At 38.4% G+C, this 18,792-nt stretch overlaps 1 protein-coding gene across 2 annotated transcripts; it reads right to left on the bottom strand.

Moving 5' to 3' along the window:
- Positions 1-1,588: 1,588 nt before the first annotated feature.
- Positions 1,589-18,792, bottom strand: LOC122090013 (50S ribosomal protein L4). Of its 2 annotated transcripts, none has more exons than XM_042659833.1 (9): positions 18,633-18,792; positions 18,356-18,524; positions 18,199-18,260; positions 16,591-16,717; positions 10,599-10,747; positions 9,910-10,017; positions 9,691-9,810; positions 2,583-2,756; positions 1,589-2,176 (listed from the first exon to the last, which is right to left on the bottom strand). In XM_042659833.1, the coding sequence occupies exons 2-9, from the start codon at positions 18,465-18,467 to the stop codon at positions 2,075-2,077; spliced, it is 954 nt and encodes a 317-aa protein (XP_042515767.1). In that variant the 5' UTR covers positions 18,468-18,524; positions 18,633-18,792; the 3' UTR covers positions 1,589-2,074. The 2 variants fall into 2 exon arrangements, with proteins under 2 accessions (XP_042515767.1, XP_042515777.1); XM_042659843.1 differs by having other exon boundaries at positions 18,637-18,786.

Here is an 18,792-nt window from a genome sequence, read left to right as displayed (position 1 = left end):
AACTTCTTTCCCTTATTGTCTGGGTTGACTTGGCAAATCTTTATTGTCATGATATCTCAGAGATTGTTTGGTTAGATGTGATGGGGTTTCAAGGGGCAAATATTGATCCAGTTAAGAGGTTTGAGTACTTTTATTTAATACTCTCTTGAGATGTTTATATGCTTATTTCAAATACAATTGAAACATGTATGTTCAAAATAAGTTTCTGAATGACAAAATATAGCTGAATATGTGGTGCAAATAGGATTACCAGTTCTCAGGGTAGCATACCCTGGGTGTAGCAGTAACATTAAGGAATCTCCTTACCTGGCCCCTAGATCTACTATGTGGCAGGTGAAATAGGGCTGAATTTTTGTGGATAGGTCCCTTTCGCACATATCAAGTTTCAGTTCAAATAGAGTTTTTTAATTGACAGAAAATTTGAAAAGATCTAGTAGTTGTCAGAGTATTAGTAGATGTGCATGGATGGACATAGAAGGATATGGCATTGGCTGAGAAGGTTTATGGTATATATGAATGCAACATCCTTAATTAAGGAGATGCGAAAGGTTTCTGATGGCATACACTTGTGATACTTTCATATTCTTCAGCATACATTCCATCCTTGTCTACCAAATTTATAATGTGTTTTTTTTTTTTTTGATCGGCCAAAAGTAAGAGGTTATATTAATTCAGAGAGTAATTACATTCAGGAAAACGCCACTGATTTTGGAATAGCATGTCTTTTGCAATAGATACAAAATGAGAAACCAACATGGAATCTGTGGGAACTTTGCAATCTATAACCACCTTGTCATATACAGTCAAAAAACTTTTCGCGCCACTTAGAGGCCAAAAAGTATTGTCTAAACCAAAAGTTTGGCGTTGTAGGACCAATGAATTGGTCCAAACCTCCATCATGGACCACCCTTGCCGTATTGCATATTCTTCCACCCAAAGTAGAGCTCTGGCGCATCCTTTAGTGAGTTCTCCTGTCATTAATTATAATGTGTTGCATCCAAATAACCTGGATTTACAATACCAAAAAAAGAAAAAAAACCTGGATTTGCAGTTCATAATCCAGTTACAATGTATTGGTTTTAAAGAATTTAGCATTTGCCTTCTTAATCCATTTTTTTTACTTCAAATTTTGCCCCTTTTAGAGAAGGAACTATGTCATTATTTTTTAACCTATAGATCATCTTGGTGCAGAAGTTGACTGCACGCTAGAAAGTTGATTAGGATCTTCAGAGTGGGTCAAGGCCTATTAAGGAGAGTCTTATCCCAAAAAACAGTAGCAGAGAAGGCCTTCCACGGCTACCTGCTGCTCTCATGTTCATGTCCACTACTACCATTGCCATGGATGCTAAATGATGCTGGTGGGAGGGTAGATCGCTTATCAGTTCAGGAGAAATCCTTGCAATACACTCAACCATGGATGCATATTTGCAACGACAAGCTTCGGAGAAAACCTTGCAAAATTTTGAGGAGGCAAGTGCGATGCAGTGGGCAGACGAAGAAGGGGGAGCAGATGCAGAGGGAGGAGAAGAAATTTCAAAAAAAAAAAAAATGAATAAATAAATAAAATCTCAGCTTAAAGAGAAAAATATGGTCAAGGGCAAAGAAGGCCAGAAAAAGATGGTCACAACTGATTGTAGTAATTACCTTGATTACAAACAGATTTTCACTATACTTAAACAAGAACATTCCCAAATGCAAAGGCTACCGTTGAGGTTATTTGGTTGGTAATTACATATCAAAAAGGTTTCTGGATCCATCTACTATCAAGCATCAAATTTATTTTGCAATTGTCTGCAAATTGCATAACAGTTTAGAAGTTTGATCTTGAAAATCCGTAACATCTTTGTTTCGTAGTTACAGTAGAAATCCTCAAGAAAATCCGTTCTGCACATACTGATGAATCCTTGGCAGGAAGCAACACTATCAACAGGCCATGATGAGGGCATGTCACCTGAAACTATCAAATACAAAATGTTTTTCTGAACTACAAAAGCATGATATGGAACAGAAGGCTCCATATGCTATAACTCCCCTAGTAAGATAATAATACCAAAATTTCTCTCTCTTCGCACATTTAGCGATTGATAGGAGTGTGCATTCGCTCAACAATCCTATTAACAGCATCACGTGTCATCACCAATGTGTCATGCAACAAAATGCTGTACACGTTCAAACCCTGCACATCAAATCAGTGAGAAATCCCAAATTCTCAGATGGACCTTATCTATCAATTATAAATCATCAAGAAGCAAACAGAAATCACAGCGTTGGCCAACAGAAAACAATTTTCGTATATTTTGGGGGGAGGGGGGGTTCTTTCTTTCATTTCTGCAAAATATCTTAGTGCATAGAGTGAACCTAAAATTAAAATAAATAAGAGAATGTATGCATATCTTAGTGCATAGAGTATTTACCAAAAAATGGAATCATTTCCCATTGTCATTAATATATGGATAATGTATCAAATATAAAAGAATTTCTCATTCCGTTTGCATAATAAAAAAATAAAAAAAAGAATGTCTATATAGAACCAATTAACTGTTGCCTTGGAAACTAGTGAAGAGATTACTAGGCCAACTTACAATTGAAGGGAGTACGTTAACATAGTGAAGATTCTGCGAGGATAATTTAAGCTTCTCATTAATTGGACCACCATCCACCAGCAAAAGTTTCTTCGTGTTCTCCATTTGCGAGACATAATTCACAATGTTCTTGGTCTTGTGGGTGGGCACCTCCAAATCTTCAAAAATCACAAGCTGTTCAATGGCACAATTTATTTTCAGACTCATGACAAAGATTGATCCGAAGCAATCATCACTGATCAACAATAGCTACAAGTGCGTAAAGGAAACTATCATAGGAGCAATGGTTAAGATAATGAGGAACAAGAACTTCAATATTCTCAGTTTACCTCTCTACCAGAGGAGACAGACACCGGTAAAATTATACTAGAGAGTGGAGCAAACTAATGCATAATCTAGGAACTCACCCCAAAAAATAAGCATAATAGAGGAATCAACATTTACTGTGTATTGCCAAGAAAAACTAAAACAAAAAATTTTGACAAGTAACAAAGGGAAATAGAATACAAAAACATCTTTTGAAGGACCCAAGAACAGATCATTCATAGAAAGCCCGACCCTAGAGCCAAGCAATATAGTTAGCTGAACAAATTTTACAAGAACTGTGATTAAGAACAAAAAATAAAGATGCAGTAGCACTAGCCTGACTGGACTAACAAGAACCCCCCCCCCCTGTTTGGAAGCCCAGATTGAAGAAAATAAGGCCCGAATCGAACAGGGACAAAGGGATTAATAAGCAATTAGTCAGAGTTAATTTTCTAAACCGAAATTTATTATTTTAGGGAAGTTTTAGCTATCGATAGTGGCTGATTGGGAGTAATAATTTCATGCAGTCTTTTAATTTAAGAGTGTGAGTAGGAATACAAAGAGTTATCGTGCACGCTTGCTGATTGACAGCTTCTCTTCCTTCTCTTCTCCTTGCCCTCTTCTTCTGGTGTGATCTCTCCCTCTTCCCTTCTTCTAATTCTTCTTCTTTCTCTTTTCTATCTTCTGATTTCAAAACCTGGGCAGATAATATCTATTGATTTCTGGCTTAGTTGTGGTTGGTACCTTATATTCCTTCTCTAGTTCTCTGACCACACAATATAGAAAAAGGATGCTTAGATATGTTAAATTGTGATGATACAGGGATGGTTCCAAACTGAAAGTGTGATCCCAGGTTTGGCATCACCTATCGAAGAAGGAAAAGAGAGGTTCAGACCAGCACTTAATCTATTTGAACCATGCCGGATTTGGGTTCAGTTTTCAGCATTGTTGGGTTATTTTTGGAGGTCTCCAAGTATAGTTTTATTAGGAGTTCATTGTGTTATTTTAGGAAGGTTGTTAAGACAATTGCTATTTGGTTTTAAGTCATAGTTATATTAGGAAACTAGTTTGTTTTTACTTTCCTATTTTTTCAAGCCTTTCCTAGTTGTGATTGGCAAAGTCACAGCCTATATATATGGCTGGCAGTTGTAATCTGATTTTTAAGTTTGAATAAAGTTTATTATTCTGTCCGCAAATTATTTGAGATAGGTTGATCATCAGCTGTGAGATAGCTGAGTGTGAGAGGCCCAAGGACTGAAATAGTCCATTATCCCACCCTAAACTCCCATTCGATCAATCACTACATTCACATCTCCATCCTTGTCATTCTGTCACTACCATTCCCTGATCAGAGATCATCTCCAGTCCAAGAAACAAGTTCGATTGCTGCAGAGAAGGGTTCCTGAAGAAGATTTTCAAAGGCTCATTTCTCCCACACCTGAAATCAGATCCAGCAACCTTTCTGGGGTTCTGTCCCTGGCCTCGAGAGAGACACTAGGCCCAGGTTTGGTGTCCAGAACATGCAGATCTCTCAGGTGTGTAATCAGATTAAAGATCCCTTTGGGGGTTTTATTCAACATCCCAGCAGCCTCCTTCGATCCAAGTTGAACCGCAGGCTGCCCTAGTTCTGCCTGTTTTGGGTTTGTTTCTAAATCTGGTTTTTAGATTTCCCTATCATTGGGCTTGGTTTAATTGGAGCTTTAGAGAATATTACTGGGGGTTATTGATCTCTCAACACCCTTACATAAGGAACACAAGAGAATCTACGGTTCATAACATTCAACTTAGTAATGCCACCTAACATACTATTTCTCCTTTGGAATATGAAATTGATGGACTAATGTAGCACCTTTTGAGCATTAGTTCAAGTTTCAATTTCAGATTGCTGCACCAAAATGGTTGACCCTTTTGAGGAACATAGTTGTAAACCTTGATGCTTCATTCATAAAGGGGCCACACATGTTTCAGATTGGAGAACAATTTGGTTTTATGCCAGGTAGATCCATGACGGAAGCTATTTACTTACTCTGTAGGCTCATGGAAAGATTTAGAGCCTAGAAAAAGGATCTTCATATGGTCCTTATTGACCTAAAAAAAGCCCATGATAGAGTCTGTAGAGAGCTAATATGGCATATACTAGAGAAGAGAAGGGTATCGAGTAAATATATAGATATTATTAAAGATATGTATGAGGACGTGGTGACTAGCGTGGGAATCATAGGAGGGCAAAGTATTGGATTCCTAGTTATAGTTGGACTACATCAAGGATCTATTTTAAGCCCTTATTTGTTTGCACTTATCATTGATGATTTAACTAGGGATATTCCAGATGGGGTGCAAAAATACTTGAACATTGTGTGAAAAGGTTTGGGATGCAGAATTGCAATCCCTCATCAACTCCAATTGTTTTGGGAAGACTTTATTAAAAATTCAATGTCCCCATGAAGGACACAAAAAGTTGAATGTACCCTATGCTCAGGTAGTAGCCAGTAGGTAGTTTGATATACGTTATTTTATGTACACAACCAGATTTAGCCTATTCAGTCAGTTTGGTGAGTAGATACCAAAGTAATCCCATCTTTGCTCATTGGGAAATAATGAAGAGGATAATGAAATACATCAAAGGAACATAACACTTAAATTTTTTTGTTTTCAAGCGGAAAAACTTAAGATTATTGGATACTTCAATGCTGACTTCGGAGGTGACAAAGATGACTGTAAATCTACCTCTAGGCATGTGTTTATATTTGGAGGTGCAGCTGTTTCTTGGGGTAGCAAGAAACAAGGGTGTGTGAAAGACGCATATGGTAAATTAAGTACATTGATGCAATTTGGCAAGTACTCATGCAGTCTAGATAAGACGGTTCTTAATGGAATTTGGGTTGGATGTTGTAAATGATCCAGTGGAATTTTTTTGTGATAATTAGGCAGCAATAAGTCTGATACATAGTGGAGTAAGCAACTCAAGGGAAAACATATAAAAATCCAGTATCATTTTATACGAAATCCAGAAGAAAAATGTGAAATTAAAGTAACTTATATACCTACAAACAATATGGTTGTTGATCCACTCACAAAGGGAGTTCGTGCACAAGCCTGAATTTAATGGGACGGACTTAAAGAAACCTAAGTCTGGAATCAGAACTAAATGTTCAGAATATTTATGGGTTTAAAGCAGTTAAGTCTGGAATAAGAACTGATGCTCCTCATCATGACAATGAAAGTCTTAAAATGATTGTTCTTGGAAATGAGAACGGAAACGGAAGTTCCATACTAGATGTTTTGAAAATAGGAATGTGAAGTGTGGATTCGGCCAACATGATCAAGTGGGAGATGTTGGTGATGTGGCGAGATGGCCTCATCCATCTTCCCTAAAGAATAGATTAACGATCGTAAGTGAATGGAAAGTTGAGGGGGGGGGGGCAATTCCACGTTGAAAAGAGTTGTCATTCTCGCCAACAATGGCTCCTTGGACTCCTATAAGATCAAGGGAATTGGAGTTCGAAAATATTATCCAAAAACAAACGTAAGAGGAGCCCAACTCGCCCTAGAAAAAAGAAACCTTCTCCCATATTGCTCAACGAATCATCAAACATTAGGGATTGAAGGCCTACGTAGGATTAGTGCGGGTTTCTATTTTAATAAGTTGTATTCTTTATTTTAGTAGCATTTTTTCTATAAGGCTGGACAGGTGTCTTACATTCTAACCCCTAGTTTCTATTTTGTTAAGTTCTAGTCTTTCAGAAGAGTTTCAACTTTTGAAGAAGACTTAGGTTGTTAGGGACTCCTTCCATGCATGTTTTTTTGGGGGGTGGGGTTCTATTTTTCTTACCTCATTGAAGTTATAAATAAAGAGTAGGGGATCACACTATTCCCATTCATTTCAGGAAACATATTAGCCATGAGCTTGTGAGTTCTGAGAGATTCAGAATTACTCTACTGTGGGATGCAGTAGGGAAACCTTGGTGAGATGCCAAGGCTGAAGTTGGTGGGATACCTTCTTCAAAGTTAGGTGGCAGGTCTAACATCTCCTTTCTTCTCTTCTACTATCCTCCTATCTTCTTCTTTTTCTTCCATTAAAAGGTCAGATTCTATTTTTCAGTCTTGAGCACGGGACTTTTCTTATTTTATTTTCTCTCGAGTCCTATTCTATCGAAAAATTGCTGTATGACTTCCTTCTTTTGACAGATTTTTAGTGTTTTAGTTGATTCGATGATATCCCATTGATCCCTCAAAATGTTGGTAGTTCACTGCCCTCTATTAGACCTGCGGCAGCACCTTATTGGCTTGGTTTCTAATTTTGTCCCTCAACTTCCTATTTCTATACCCACTTACTAGTTTGTTCCTTAAATGCTAATTTCATTCCCTTAACTTCTATTCTGTTTAGACTTGCTATTTCTTTACTTTAGTTACTGTTTTTAACCATACGTTTCTAAATTTGAGCCATTTCTATTTTTCATAACTATAGTTTGAAACCTCGGTCGAAAGTCGAAACCATAATCTCATGAAATATTTTCGGTTTCGACAAAGGTTGAAACGAAAATTGGTGCGACTCAGTAGGAATGCAAGGTTTTGATTTCGACTCGGTTCTGGTACAAAACAGTTGATGGTATCCTAATCAACAAACAAACCACAAATGACCAGGAAACCAAAACAACCAGAATCACAGGGCAGGAAAAATAATAGAAATAAAGAATGATTTATATCTCACAGTAGACTATCTGATGGGGACAAAACTCTGGTTGAACCTACCTACTGATGTGATAAATAACATATCAAAATCAGGTCTCCATCCAACTGCTGGATAGGGAGTTATGTCACAGTCACAAAATTAGTAAGTACCAAAATCAGAATTAGAAAGTTAGGGAGAACAAAATATAAACAGTGAACTGAAACCTGGTCAATGACACAAACGAATCCCTAAAGAAGTCTTGCAGAAAACAGTTAGAAATCAAAGAAATAGTAGTTTCTAATTTGTGAGAGTGCTGAAAATAGCAATTGTAATTCTCTGGTCCAGTAGCACCTTGCACAGGTCACTGGAGAAGAAGATTTGAGTTGAATCAGTAACAGGAAGGTCAGATAGAAACTATCCTTTGGAGAGACTAACAAAATAGCAACTAAATAAAGCTTACAAGAAAATAGAATCTCCAAAATAGAGAAATCTAATAATCTTAATGACTAAGAAACAGAAAATAGAAACTTACTACTTAATCCCATACAGGATTTAAATCCCTAATATTTGGGCTTATAGAATTGGCCCATTACAAAAGTAGACCAAAAAATATAAAGCCCATGGGCACTCAAATTAATCTTTATTCATTCTTGGTCCAATTTGATGGCATGATCTACTGCTGGCCTCTTTATTCTTTTGAACTACATCAATAATGCACATAAAAAGCACTGTTTTGATGGAAATTTTGGCAATTCAACAGAAATTTCAACCTATATCATGAGGTTCTAGTTTCTCCTATTAGAGGGGAGCAGCCCCCCCACCCCCCCCCCCAAAAAAAAAAAAAAAAAAAAACCCTAGATTTGGTATTTTTGGCCAAATCACCTACATTTCTTGGTGGAACAAAGTGTTGGGGAGTACTTCAACACCTCTACAACAACAATTTGCTGCATTCAAATAAGATTTGTGTAAGATTCAAACTTACAGGTATACAGTATCCCCTTTTTCCCTAAATGTTTGGAGCCTTCCCGTAACTCTGTGTGATACTAACATAGAGTTGGAGGAACAGTTACGTAGGGGTGTTTTAAACTTGGTTGTACACTTGTACTCTGACCAATTGTAACACTTTGACATTGTGTAATATTTCATTGAATTTTGCGTGTTCTAATACTAAATTATTGTAGAACAGGTTATATTTGAAAAGGAAAACAGCAGGGTATGGCGTACACAGCAACCAAAGGGTACGAAACCAGAATACTATTTTGGGTGTGTTTTTTAACAATTTAAAGGTTCCATTATGTTTAGAGATGATTACTTAGGGTTTCCAGCCAAAATATGGCTGTTTGACTACCGAAGTGCCCTATTGAAACCATCAGCCAAAACATGTAGGGTTTTGAACAAGTTTTGGTCATTTCACAAAACATTTGGGGCCCGTTTGATAACGTTTCAACAGAAACGGCAGAAATGGATCAAAAAGCGTTTGATAAAATTGTTTGTTTCACTTGTTTTCAAAAATAGAAATTGAAATTTCTACCTATTTATGGTTCAAGAAACAACTCAGGCGAAACAAGTAGAACTTGTTTCTACTTGATTCGCAGTTTCTGGAAACGACTCGTGGCCATTCTTTTCTCTAGTTACTATCGACTTCCAGAAACATGACTATCAAACGCCTTCAATTCTATTTCTGTTTCTAGAAACGAAAATTTATGTTTCCGCCATTTCTTGAAACAGAAACGGCAGAAACGTTATCAAACAGGCCCTTGGTTTCAACTCAAACCTTGTTCATAACTCCTTGATATCTTCCAATCTAACAGTCGTAGTCAATTCCAATTTTGGCAACCCATTCCACACATCTAAAAGACTTTGTGACCAGAGTTACAAACAGATATAATCATCCTTTGACCAGGTTGCTAATGCTGCTCTATGGGAGGATTATTGAGAGACCTGTTGTTCTAGATCTTGTAGGCTATTGGTTCCCAGCCTTTGGGTTATTGAGTAGCCTTTATTAGTCCACAATTTCCGTGTTCTTTGTGGAAAAATAATGACAATGTTCAATCCAACATCCCATCCACCACATTGATTTCGAACAATAAACAGCACATGTATGGGGGAGAGAAAGAGAGAGAGACTTGCCTTTCCTTCGGCCGCCCGAGCTGACAAAGCAATTTTAAGTCCTAGGCGTCGTACTTTCTTTTGAAGCTTGATTGCATGGCTCCGTGGCTTTGGGCCGTGCATGGCACAACCATGTCTAAACTGTCAAAATATCTTTTCATCAATTCCATAAACAGATACTGTAACGTCTAGTGCAAAGCATTAAGGAATCAAGAAGCAAAAAGTAGTATTAAGAGTTACCTGTGGCCCACGCAATGTCCCATGCCTTGCTCGCCCCGTGCCCTTTTGTCGATATGGCTTTTTCCCAGTCCCACTGACTTCGCTGAGGGTTTTTGTTGAATGAGTTCCCTATTTATAGTTTGTAGAACACAAATTAAAATATAACCTTTCCAAGCACAACCCACATAAAGCTAAGACAGAAGCATAGCTTACCACTGCCCAACCAAAGATATAATAAATGGATGTGGAGACTATAAATCTTCAAAATGAATCAGAATATTGCTAGGTTAAACAAGTATGCTTTATTTAAGTTATTCCATATTACAATCTACACTGCATCATTTTATCTCAAAGCATATAACCAAGTAACTGGCTAGACAAACCAAGTATATACAGAGGACAGCAAAGAAGAGGAACAGAAAAGCATATATATCATGTGAGCATGAAAAGAAAAATATAGTGCCTTCTTATTTTTGTAACAATTTTAAAAGGACAGATCCAAGAAGTCAATAAATAACATGGAAAAATATTACTGGTCTCTGCCAAAGCCAACACCATTTGGCACTATACTATTGACAAGTATAGTTACATAAGTAGTCTGACCAGTCTCTAATATATTAATCCCATAGGGACTTCAGTAAGATAACTCTATACAACTTCAATAAGATCATAAAGTTTTGGTATGAAATCAATAAGAAAATATGTAGTACCTGTTGTCTCTTTGCAAGTTGCCATCGTACAACACGATGAACAATATCTTTCCTGATAGGTACATCAAAAACGTCACCAGATAAAACCATGAAGCCTTTGTCTTCATTAAGAAAATTCGTCACCGGTATTACAAGGTCCTCATAGCATCCTACAGCATCAACAAATATATCAATCAGGTGGCCTATAAAAAATGTCTATCTATCAATATCTATAAAATCCACCTATTTATCTAGATAAGTGTTGAGTTTAGCGCCTAGTGCTAAAACTAAAACCGATAGGGGCCGATAGGGGTATTTTGGGTCCCATCAGCCCCCATATTTCTGTGATGTGGCTTTTCTTGTAATTGGGCAATGGAGATACTATTGTCTTTTACTCTCAGCATTGTTTTAATATAAGTAAAGGACTAAACCTGCAATCAACCTATTCTGGACTGATCGCAGGTCTCTCCTCTCTTTTGGGAGTACCATCGATCGCACTTCTCTTTCTCTTCTCTCTTCTCTTCTTTTTCTCTTCTTTTCTTTTTTCTTCGGTTTGGTTACATATCTTTGGGATTGTAACATGGTATCAGAGCCTCTACAATCAAATCAAAGTCGTTTTTCAGATCCCTCTCTACTGATCTCAGTTTAGCACTAAACTTTTTTGGTGCGCAGCCGCCTATTGCTGCATCTACTATGGATTAAATCACATGGAGTGATTTATTTGGTGTATGGATAGTGCCCTATTGGTACTATGCTGAAGATTTGAAGAACTTGAACCGCAACCATCTTCTTCTTTTTTTATCGAACCCGGCTCTCTTGGGTGAAAGCCAGATATCCAGTCGTTGTGGTTCAGGTTGGTTGCTGTTTTTCTTGGTATTTTTGGGTGAAGTATTTTTGGGTGAAAGCCAGATATCTGGGACTCTATTTGTCTACTTTATTTTTGGTTCTCATGGATGAGACCAAATCTACTACCTGTGTGACTACTGCATCTGCCTCGGACAATGTCAATGTCCAAATTACTTCTATTAACTCAAGGAAAGCTCGAATTAACAACTTTGGGCTCAATCTGTGAAGGTTTACCTTATGGCCAAGGATAAACTTTAGTATACTACTTCTGATCCTCCAGGATCTGACAAGGGTTATAATGAATGGATGAAGGAGAATGCCTTGATTTTAATCTTGTTGTGGAATAGTATGAAACCAGATGTTAGTGCCAATGTCATGTTTCACTCTCCTGCAAAGGAAGTATGGAATGATTTGAAGGAAACTTACTCTCAAGAGAAGAACATGACTCGTATCTATGATATTTATGAGAAACTATTCCAGTTTCGCCAGTCTGACAGAACTCTTCCAGAGTATTATAGTGCTTTCAAGGGAATGGTTGAAGAACTCAATGTTTTCCAACCCTTGACCACTGACATTGACAAATTAAAAGCTCAGCGTAATGAGTTTTTTGTTTCCAAATTCCTGGCTGGTTTGAATAATGATTTGAAATCAGTGGAGGGTCATCTACTCGCAGGTGATACTGTTCCTACTCTGAATGACACTTATTCGCGACTGCAGCGTATTACTTCATCAATAAAACCTTATCAGTCTTCCAAAGACAATTCTGCCTTCCTTGCCAACCGTGGATGTGGTTGCGGTCGTGGGGGAGGACGTGGGTCGACTGGTCGAGGTTCTAGTGGACAGCCATCTAATCGTGCATCTCGCCAGTGCATTTACTATGGAAATCCTAACCATACTATCAAGACGTGTTGGGAAAAGCATGGCAAGCCATAGTGGGCCACCCAGTTAGCCAATCATGCAATGTCAGATGATGGTACTGACACAGGGTCTTCCTTTGATACTAAACCGAGCCATTCAACAGAAGATTCATCTACCAGCCTGCGCGATGACATCAATCAATTGCTCTAGTGCTTGCACACTCTCGAAGCATCCTCTAATGCATCCAATGGTGGTTCTACGTCAACTGTCACCTTAGCTCATGCAGGTACCTCAGCCCTTCTTACCATACCTCTACCCCCTGGATCATTGATTCAGGTGCTTCTGCCCATATGACTAGTAAGTCATCACTTTTTAAAACATTTTCTTCTAGTACCAGTTCCACATCTGTTATTCTAGCCAACGGTGCTTCCACACCAGTTCTCGGCCATGGTATTATATCACCCACATCCTCACTGAATTTATCTTCTGTGCTACATGCTCCACAATTCCCATTAAGTCTTCTTTCTATGAGCTAGTTAACTAGCTTATTAAATTACTCAGTAACCTTCTTTCCCTCTTACTGTGTTTTTCAGGATCTTCACACGAGGAAGACGATTGGTGGAGGGCGTGAAAAAGATGGTTTATATTATCTCAACTGTGGTTCTCCTACTTCTGCTGCTGCTACTACTGTTAGGGATGTGACTCCTTTCAAATGGCACTATCGTTTAGGACATTTATCTTTAGCTAGGTTGAAATTTTTATTTCCTAGTTTTAAGTCTATGATTAGGTTAGAATGTGAGGCCTGTGAGTTAGAAAAACATCACCGTGTGTCCTTCCCTTCTCGCTCTATATCTCGTAGTCCGTCTTTATTTTCCTTCGTCCATTCTGATGTATGGGGTCCTTACAGAGTTAGTATTAGATTTGGTTTTCATTATTTTGTGACTTTTGTGGATGATCATTCTCGCCTTACATGGCTTTACATGTTAAATGACAGATCTGAATTTTTATCTATGTTTCAACAATTCTATAATGAAATAGAAACTTAGTTTGGCATTTTGATTAAGATTTTTCATTCTGATAATGCTTTAGAATATGCTCAAAATGATATTTCTGATTTTTGTGCCAACCGTGGGATGATACACCAAACTAGTTGCGCCAATAGCCCACAAAAAAATGGGGTAGCATAGCACAAGAACCGGCATATACTCGAGGTAGCTCATGCTATTATGATTTATATGCATGTTCCTAAGCATTTTTGGTGTGATGGGGTTTTAACTGCATATCACTTGATTAATCGCATGCCATCTTTAGCGCTTTCAGATAAGTCCCCCTTTTCTATTATGTTCCCTACTTTGCCAAGTTTTCTTGTTCCTCCCCAAGTCTTCAGCTATGTGTTTTGTCCAAAATTTGTATGTGCAAGTAGATAAACTGTCTCCTAGGTCTACTAAGTGCATTTTTTTGGGTTATTCATGTGCTCAGAAAGGGTATAAGTGCTATGACCCCATTACTCACAAGAACTTTGTTAGTGCCGATGTGACCTTCTTTGAAGGCACATCATTCTTTTCTCCTCAAGTGTCCCAGTCTGGTATGGAGTGGACTTCTCCATCTCCTCCACCCATTCCATCGCTCATACCCTTCCCTGATGTGCCTAGTGCCAGTGACTCACCTTCTCTACAGGTTTATCAGTGTAAGAAGAAGGTTGGACAACCGAGTGGAGAAACCAATACTCCAGATGATTCACTTCCTCCACTGCCGCCTTTCTCTGGTAAAGCTCCTCCTCCTTCTCCGCCTTATGACTTACCAATTGCTTAAAGGAAAGGTACACATTCTTGCACTCAAATATCTATGGTTGTGTATCCTATTGATAACTTTGTTTCCTTGTCTCATCTTCCCTCTCTCATCCATGGTCTTGCCTTGTCACTTTCTACTAACCCTATTCTTCACACCCATAATGATGCCCTAACTATTCCTAGATGGAAAGCTGCCATGGATGTAGAAATGGATGCTCTCTTGAGTCGTGGTACCTGGAGTCTGGTAGATTTACCTCCTGGTAAGGATTTGGTGAAGTGTCGTTGGGTGTACATTGTTAAGTATCACTCTGATGGCTCTGTTGAGCGGTTGAAAGCTCGTCTGGTTGCCAAGGGGTACACTCAGACATATGGAGTTGATTATTTTGAGACCTTCTCCCCGGTTGCTAGATTGAACTATGTTCATCTACTTATTTCTCTTGCTGTCAACTTTGATTGGCCCTTGTTTCAGTTGGACATCAAGAATGCCTTCTTGTATGGTGATCTACAAGAAGAGATGTATATGGAGCAACCTCCTGGTTATGTTGCTCAGGGGGAGAATAAAGGTCGTGTGTGTCGCTTACACAAGGCTATCTATGGACTTAAACAGTCCCTTCGGGCATGGTTTGACAAGCTCAGTGCTACCATAGTTACTTGTGGATTTTCTCAGTGTTATTCTGATCATTCTGTCTTTGTTCGTCGCAGAGGTGATAAATTGATTGTCTTGGTAGTTTATATTGATGATATTATTCTTACTGGTAATGATAAGGCTGAAATTTCTGAAGTGAAAGCTTATCTACAGCAACACTTTCAGACCAAGGACTTGGGCCAACTTCACTATTTTCTTGGGATTGGGGTGATCCGATGTAAGAAAGTGATCAATCTGTCTCAAAGGAAATACGTGTTGGACCTTTTATCTGATACTGGCATGCTTGCATCCAAACCTGTTGATATCCCTATGGATCCTCACCAAAAGTTTGGTGTTAATGATGGCGAACCTCTTCAAGATGTGCATCAGTATAGGAGTTTGATTGGCAAGCTGATTTATCTTACTGCAACACGTCCTGACATCTATGCTGTTGGAGTCCTTAGTCAGTTCATGCAGTCTCATCAGAAAGCACATTGGGATGCTACTGTCCATGTTCTTCGTTATCTAAATGGTGCTCCTGGAAAAGGGTTGATCTATCATCCTAATTGGCATATGGAACTAGTTGGCTATTCTGATGTTGATTGGGCTAGCTCTGCTAATGATCGGAGATCTACTACTGGTTATTGTACATTTGTTGGAGGTAATCTGGTTACATGGCGTAGCAAGAAGCAGATTACCATTGTCCGATCTAACGCAAAAGCAGAATACAAAGCTATAGCTCATACCGCTGCTGAGTTAATGTGGCTACGGTCTTTACTCTTGGAGTTGGGATTTCCAGTGACCAAGCCTATACAGATGTATTGTGACAACCAAGCTGCGGTGTACATTACTAATAATCTAGTCTTCCATGAGAGGACCAAGCACATAGAGGTGGACTGCCACTTTGTTCGTGATGCTATTCTGAAGAAGCTGATTGAGACTCCTTTTGTTCCTTCATCAGATCAGTTGGCTGATATGTTCACTAAGTCACTGTTTGCTCCTAGTTTTCGTAATAGTTGTACCAAACTGAGCATGAGTGATGTGTATGCTCTAACTTGAAGGGGAGTGTTGAGTTTAGCGCCTAAAAAAAAGAAACCAATAGGGGCCGATAGAGGTATTTTGGGTCCCATCGGCCCCCATATTTTTTTGATGTCGCTTTTCTTGTAATTAGGCAACGGGGTTACTATTGTCTTTTACTTTCAGCATTATTTTAATATAAGTAAAGGATTAAAACCTGCGATCAACCTATTATGGACTGATCGCAGGTCTCTCATCTCTTTTGGGAGTACCATCGATCGCACCTCTCTCTCTCTCTCTTCTTTCTTCTCTTTTTCTTCTCTTCTTTTCTCTTTTCTTTGGTTTGGTTACAGATCTCTGGGGTTGTAACAATAAGAAATTCTCTTCTCTGAGAAACCCAATCCTTTTACTTTCCAATCTTGAACCATCATTATTTACTATGTGGAAAATATAGGATAAAAGAGAAATGAAAAAAATTAGCCAAAATAAGACCACCAAATATGAAATACAGAATTGAAAAGCATTTCCATTTGAAAGGCGAAGGGTGATAGTATGCATTGCAAAATAGGAAAAGAGAAGCATGCAAACTGACCATAGAAGATCACTCATAATGTGTTAAAAAAATTAACCCCATGATAGACTAGCAACCACAGATCTAAACCTTCAGTAATATCACAATCCCATCAATTGTCAACAGTAGGGTGGTAGCCACAACAACTATCTAGTTGTCCCTACATGGCTCAAATGGCCTACTTAAGCTAATACATCATTCCATCTAGGAAATTATACTTGTAGATGCAACTTATTTTGTCCCAACAAGTGCATCTTTAGTCATGTTTTTAGAATAAGAAATATGAAATCTCAATTTTTTTCATACCTGGTGCACGATCAGGAATTAGCACGGTCTTCTTGGATAACAGCTCCGAAGGAAATGCACCATCACTTGCTTGAGGCGTATGTATGGAAGTGCAAACACCCCGGCAAGGGAGAAAAGATTGACCACCCTAGATAAATATGAAGTGAAATGCTTATGTATTAGATGTCAAATCAGCTGCTATTGATAAAGACAAACAGAATGGGCAAACAAAATGATGATTTTAAAAAAATAGTATATGAAACATAGTGTAATAGGATTATGATTAAACCTTGAATAGAGCCTATTAGGCAGTTAAGAAGGGTCATATAAAGAAGCTATTTGTGGCAGAGATGAGGACGTTAAGATGGATGAGCGGAAAAACTAGGAAGGATAAAGTAAGGAATTAGCATATTGGAGCAAATTTGGGATTTGCCCCAATCAATGACAAGCTCAGCGAAAGTCAGTTTGTGGTATGGCCATGTTCAATGGAAGCCTGAGGATGCCCTAGTAAGGAGGAGTCATATGATTCAGATCGAAGGAGCTAAAAAAGCTAGAAGCATTGTCTCGGTCTTGTCCCAAGTATGACCTCGGATGCCTATTGGAGGGCAATGATCCATGTACCCGATTACCTGAGATTCTCCTGACTTTATGGGCTGTGACTCGTTCCTCTTACTCGCATCTCTCATCTTTTCATTTCTTCATTTCCCCTTGTTCTGTTTAAACAATTTTTTCCCATACTTTGTGTATGGATCCATGTAGCCGATCCCATTAAGTTGGGATAAAGCTGAGTTGTTGTTTTTGTTGTTGTATGAGATGCTACTATCAATCAAAAGCTCAATGTAACTAAAGGAAAAAAGAATTGGCATTTTGAATGTCTATATGACGAAGTGCTGAACTATGATTATTACCATACAATTCATTGCTACAATCTGTGATTCTTGAAATCTAAGTAACATGTAAGTTGTAACAAGTATCATGTCATTACTACTAGATCCTCAAACCAGAAGGGCCAATGTCCACCACTTTGCACAAAGCCCAGCATTATTTCGGCCCTTGTTTATCAAGTAGCATAATCCATTATTGTCTTCTAAGGTTCATTACCCCTATTTTTTCGAGTTTACCTCACTGAAATTTACTTCCTTTACTGTGTTTTTCATTTGATGGGTTTCAGCCCAGATTTAGAAACTGTTTGATAGTTGAGCCCTATTACTTCCTCAGACTTCTATGCTGTTTCAGAAAAGCCAGCAACACCAACTGCAGCTTTGTTGTCATAAAATTGGGAAATTGATTTTTCTGACAGACCTTTATTGTAAGACTTGGTTTCTCATCTATCCAACATTGGTGACAAAAGTCATTAGGTAATCATTAATAGGGCAAAGCTAGTCCAGCATATGCATTTACATTTACAAGCAAGAGTGGCGTCCGCGGACCCTGTAACTGAAATGACCAGGGAGTAAATATAGAAGATACAACAAAAACTCACTTCCCTTTTTTTTCATCCAACTAGAAGCAACGATCTTATTTCTACTATAACCGATTCCAAGGGTGGAAAAACTCATGTTACTTCTGACATCAACGGAGCAAAACAGAAAAATAGAAGTAGAATTAGTATACGATGGTCTCACAAACCTTGCAAAATGTAGAGGATTCCGACGCAGACAAAATCTTGACAGCAACAGAACCAAACAACCCTGTTTGAATCGAAGCAATCAAAACCATAAAAGGGCTATTATTCTTTCACATATAAAACACTATAACCAACTTAGGAAAAGATGAGCATTCTCACCACTAGAAGCTTGAAATGATCGATCAATCATCACTTTTGAGAATTCACAGCAATTGAAAGCAGATAAAGATCCCAAAGAGCGTAGGAGTTTACTCGACAAGGAAAAAGCCATCTCCCTCTTTCTCTATTCCCTCCACCAGAATCTCTAGAGAAAATCACACTTGCATTTCTGTTTAGAAGGAATAAAACTACATTAAAACAGAAGAACTAGAATCGGCTTTATGCCATCACTCTTCCTACAAATAAGTGAAGTTCATGAGAAGTTGTCATGCTTTACATTCCTAAACTGCAAAGGAGTAGCAGCGAGTGATCGAATCGAGTCTTTGAATCCGCCAGCCGCCGGCCGCCCTCGTCCTTCCCTTCAGCCCCCTTGCTTCACCGCGCCAGAGGAGAGGAGGTTAAATTCTTCACTCACTCTCTCTCTCTTTCCTTACCCT

The sequence above is a fragment of the Macadamia integrifolia genome, chromosome 2 (genome assembly GCF_013358625.1).
Source record: "Macadamia integrifolia cultivar HAES 741 chromosome 2, SCU_Mint_v3, whole genome shotgun sequence".
Lineage (NCBI taxonomy): Eukaryota > Viridiplantae > Streptophyta > Magnoliopsida > Proteales > Proteaceae > Macadamia > Macadamia integrifolia.
The sequence above is the reverse complement of the archived record's forward strand: the minus strand, read 5'-3'. Positions and strand labels throughout refer to the sequence as shown.